The sequence below is a fragment of the Elephantulus edwardii genome, unplaced genomic scaffold (genome assembly GCF_000299155.1).
Source record: "Elephantulus edwardii isolate Elephantulus edwardi_28Jun2011 unplaced genomic scaffold, EleEdw1.0 scaffold00148, whole genome shotgun sequence".
Taxonomy (NCBI): domain Eukaryota; kingdom Metazoa; phylum Chordata; class Mammalia; order Macroscelidea; family Macroscelididae; genus Elephantulus; species Elephantulus edwardii.
In genome coordinates this window covers 5,556,461-5,561,466 of record NW_006399898.1, presented here as the reverse complement: position 1 = coordinate 5,561,466, position 5,006 = coordinate 5,556,461, and the positions used below count along the sequence as shown (strand labels likewise).

Genomic DNA, 5,006 nt, shown 5'->3' with positions numbered 1-5,006 from the left:
GGCCAGGGGGTGGTGGTGGCGGCCGGACCACGGCGCGGGAGCCGCCGCCTCGCACGGGCACCATGTCGGCGCAGCTGGAGTGCTGCGCGCGCGAGTGGCACGAGCTGGAGGGGGAATTTCAGGAACTGCAGGTAGGGCCGGGCCACCTGGTCCTGGCTCCGCTCCCCCGGGCAGCGCCCAGCCCTCCGTCCCCGTCCCGGCCTTTCCTCGCCTGCCCGGCCTGGTCCTTCCTCCCCTGCCCGGGAGGGGAAGGCGCTCAGGACTGGGCGCGCCCTGCGCGCGCTCCGGGCGCCGGGGCTCTGTCTCCGGGTCCTGGGAACACGGGTTCGAACCCCGCCGCCGCCCGGCCCTGCCGAAAGTTGGCCTCTGGGAAGTTCTCGGCGTGTCCATGTAGGGAGCCCCGAGGGGACAGGCTCGTCGGGGGAGCCCAGAGATCCCCCCCTCCTTCTGCCGGGGTCTCCCCGGTCCCCGCGGGCCTGGCCGGGGACTCCCCTCCAGCGCTTCTGCAGCTGCGCATCGGGAGGTGTGCGCGGACCCGGCCACCTGGAACCCTCGGCTCTGCTGGGGACCCACAGTCCCGGGTTTGGGGGCCCAGGTGTCCGAGCCCGCCCGCCTCCGCTGCTGCAGGCCCGGCGTGGTGCTGGGGAAGGTGTGTGTCCATCCTGATAGAGGCTGCGCCCGGCCTCGCCCTCCAGGCCTTCTTGGATCTTTGCGGGGGGCGGGGTGGGGCCCCCAAAGAGTGGCATTGCCATCAACCGCGCTGGCCCGAGTGGCTGTTCCTGATAGGCGCCCTTGAGGCTTGGGTCATCGACCCTGGTCACTGAAGGCGCTTCAAGGAAACCTTGGGATTGGCCAAGGGAGACCTTGGCCAATGACTTGGACGTGGACCTCTGCGCTCGTTGTCCTGCCAGGGCATGGTGTTTGGCTCCTCGGAGTGGCCCTCTGTCCCTGACAGTACACTGCACACCCCACACACCCCACTGGGGACCTCAGTTGGGGCACTGCCATCCTCCCTGCCCCCACAGCTCTTGTCTGTCCCCGGGTTGGCCTCGTTCAGTGTCCAGAGAGCGAGAGGAAGTCACCAAGTGACCGGACGTTCTGTGCATGAAGCCGCCCTGGGTCCCTGGCACAGGGAAGGCCTGAGGTATAGGGATGCTGTTCTCTGCAAAAGCGGAGATTGAGGACCTCAGAACTGATGCCCCTCTTCTGGCCTCTCCAGAGTTGTGGGTCAGTACTTTCTCATTCAGATCTGGAGTGGAATCCCTTCCATGTCCTTTCCACTCTGTCCCCAGAGTCCCGAGGAGACTCGCAGCCACCAAGTGCTGTGTCCTCCTGGACGCTGAGGTCCTGTCCATCCTTGGGTGGGCGGTGGGAGGAGAGGGGTTAGCTGTGTGGAGCTTTTGTTGTTCGTGATTCCTGTACCCGTGCCCTCAGAACAGGAGGAGGTAGCGTCTTGACACTTCAGAGCTATGCAGTTAATAGCAATTAGCCAGCATGTCTTGGCAGGCGGAGGCTGCACAGGGGTCCACGTATTTGTTAGATTCCTTCCTGGTGTCTCCGATGTTCACGTGTGTGAGGGACAGAGATACGCTGGGGGTTGATGCCGAGATTGCTTCTGGGACACAGCAAGCTTGATGAAGGACACTGTGATATCCCGGCTAGTTCTTTAAAGGTGTGAGAGCTGGATCCCACTTCTGAGGAAAGGAATCACGCTGGCCTTGGTGTCAGCTGCTGGGTCAGAGGTCAGTGAGGGACAGAAGGCCAGTTGAGTCCTTGAGAAGCCAGGGAGCAAAGTCACTTGACTCTCTCCAGATCACAGGTGGGAAACTGAGGCTCTGACAGGCTAATGATTGGATTGGGTCTGTGCAGCAGCCTGGCGGTAAATGATTTTCAGACTTCGTTCTTGAAATGTTTGCTTCATTTTCTGTAACGGCAAAAAGGCCCCTCTGTGTGTCTCTGTGCCTTCTTCTTTTGCATGTAAAATATAAGAGATGGAAATTGTTCAGAAATAGATACGTAATAAGTAGGGTCTTGTATGTGTAGGTTGGAATTCCAAAAAGGAGATATTTATGGGGAGCAGATAGGCAGTGGGAAAGCTGAACCTCAGAAAGGGTTTTGTTGGGTTGTTTTTTGCACCAGAAACCCCCCTGGACTTAGGACTTTCACTTCTGTATCTCTGATGTTTTCCACTCAGGGTACTCTTTGAAGTCCACTTTAAATCTCCTTCCTTAGAAATGAAGGAACTTGATTTTCAGATCCTGGAGGTTGAGAAGGTAGATTTGAAAGACGCCCGGAATCTCCCCTCTTCTGCCTCTCCCCTCCCCAAATCTCCGGGACTTTCTAGGGGAAAAGACCAGTTTCCATGGGACTGTAGTCTGCATCTACCGGGACTCTGGGCTGCAGACGGTTTACTGCTGCTTGGGGCTCAGGGTGGTGACTTGTGCACCCCAGACCAGTGTGTATCTGGCCTTGTGGCATGGCTACAGAAGGTCACTCGCAGATGGGGTGGCCAGTAATTTAACGAGCGTTTCCTTCCTTGCATCACCGGAAACCTGACCCTGTCCCTCCCCATTCAGCATGGAGGTGGCCTGAAGTGACCTTTCCCTAAACCTGACCTCCCAAGGGTGCTGCTTTTGGCAACCATGTGGCCATCTCATTGCCCTTCCCAGGGAAGGGCCAAGGCCTTCAGAGAGTCCTGGCTGTGGGGCAGCTGGGGGAGACTGCACTGCACAGGGACAGTTGAACCACTTGGAAGAGGTGGCGGGTGGAGTGGGTTCTCTGGATATTGGGGAGGCCTCGGAGCAGCTCGTGCAAAGGCCCTGGGCCAGGAGAACACCTGCTGTGGCTGCTGTGTTTGGAGTAGACCTCAGGAGGCAAAACCATCGGTGTTCTTTCCTTGAGCAATTATGAAACAGATCTTGTTAGACTCATTAATTGGAAATTAAGTCAGTTACTCGAGTTTCTGTGGAGTATAAAGTTGGAGGCAGGATTTGAACTGGGCTGTCACGGAACAACGTCAGTGCTCTTACCCCCCAAGGAGAGCCAGACCAGGGTGGAGGTGAAATGGGTTCCCTGGTGGTCTTTTGGGTTTTTTTCTGTCTCGGGGTGCTTTGGGGTTCTTTCTGTAGAAGCAGCACTGGGCAAGAAATCAAGATTCCTAGGTTCAAGTTGTCAGTGCCCACTGAGCTTGAGTTGTTTGATCTATAAAACAAGTTGTTACTATTGTTGTTTTTGATTGTCATTGAGTCGAGCACGACTCATAGCGACCCTATGAACAAAAGGCCTTTCTATAACTATCATCATTTATCAAAGTTCCTAGTTTCCAGAGGCATGTTGTTTAGGAAGTGGATGCCACTCCTTCTAAATAAAACAAGAGCTGACAATAATAATGACAACAGTAATACTAGTAGCTAACTGTTCATTACAGACAACCCTGATAGCAGATAAGAAGACTGAGGCCCTAAGAAATGTTCAGCAGCTTGCCATAATTTGAACCAGACCTGCTGTCTGCATCAGATGCCTTTTGGCTTTCTAACGCGATGGTAGGAACCCTGGTGGTGCTGTGGTTAAAACATCCAACTGCTAATCAGAAAGTCAGCAGTTTGAACCCATCAGCCGCCAGCCACTCGGCATTCTGCTTCTGTAAAAACGTAGAGGCTTAAAGACTCCATGGGGCAGTTCAGCTCTGCCCTGTGGGACCCCTGAGAATCAGGAGATGTAGTGGTGGGCTCCAGAGATGTCCTGAGACCCTTAGCTCTTGAAGGCAAGAACGCCTTTGAACTTGCTCAGTCTCTACATTTATTTGATGTGCCCACATTAGTCAGACTAGTGAAAATGACAGAAACCCAGTTTGACCAGCTTTAGAGCAGAAAGAGCATTGATTGGCTCACGTAATTAGGAAGTCCACGGCAAGTGGCTGCTGGCTGGGCTGCATGCAGTGGCTCGGGTGAGCCTCACCTCCTGGCCTTTTCACCACCAGGAAACCAAGCAAGATTTCCTGGGTTAATAACTGGTAGACCCTGGATTTGAACTCGAGCAGTCTTACTGCAGAGCTTAATTGCTTGGCCATTATCTGCCACCCAAGAGCCTGGCTTTCACGCTCACAGTCCATTTACTGCTGCCCTGTAACAGACGTTTCTAATCAATCCTGCCACCAGACTCGGTCTTTCCCAGTACAGAACCTGTACACTTTCAATGAACTTGTGATGCCTGGTGATCTCTCCAGGATATCAAGTCATAGCTAAACAGAATCGTGAACCAAAGAGAACTGTGTGAAATCACCTCTTGAAAACTTCTCTCAGAAGAAGTGGTCGCTATCGATAGTGGCCACAACCCTGTTGGAATCTCCTGGGTTACCCGCGTCTGGCCCCCCTGGGTCTGGGTCTGTAAATGCCAGGAGAGTCTGCTCTCTCGAAGTCCCTGGAGCAGTGGTTGACTCAGGACTTCTGTGCCTCCAGTTCTGGGTCTTGTGATCAGCCAGGTGGAGCTGAGCTGTCTCCAGATGCTTCGCAGCTGTGGCTCGTTAACCTCCTCCTCCCTGGGGGACACGACGCCTCCTCCCTGGGGGACACGAGGGGCCTCAGAAGATGCTGGAGGCAGCCCAGATCGCTGCCGCCTACAGCAGACGCTCACTTGTTTGTGTCCCGTGCGCATGTGGAGGATGGGAACGGACCTGCAGGGGAGAAGCTGTGGGACTTCTCACAGAGCTGACTCTCACGGATCTGTTGTTCTCCATGTACATAAGTAATTCACGTGCACACAGGAGCCCTGGGTGGGGCGAATGGATAAGCAGATGGTTACCGGACGGGAGCTCGGTGGTTCTAACTCACCCAGAGGTGCCTCCGCGAACAGCCCTGGTGATCTGCTTCTGAAAGGACAGCACTTGACCCAGCAATTCCACTACTGGGAATATACCCTGAAGAGACCATAGCTGACATCCAAGCAGATATATGCCCTCCCATGTTTATTGCAGCTTTGTTCACAATAGCAAGGAGTTGGAAACAACC

At 55.0% G+C, this 5,006-nt stretch overlaps 1 protein-coding gene across 1 annotated transcript in view; it reads left to right on the top strand.

Annotated features, from left to right (window-relative positions):
• The first annotated feature begins 48 nt into the window (after nucleotides 1-48).
• TMEM120B (transmembrane protein 120B) overlaps nucleotides 49-5,006 on the top strand; it is a 44,989-nt gene continuing 40,031 nt past the window's right edge. The window contains exon 1 of the mRNA XM_006894649.1: nucleotides 49-131. Coding sequence (XP_006894711.1) covers nucleotides 63-131 — 69 coding nt within the window. The 5' untranslated portion in view covers nucleotides 49-62. The remainder of the gene's footprint in view (nucleotides 132-5,006) is intronic.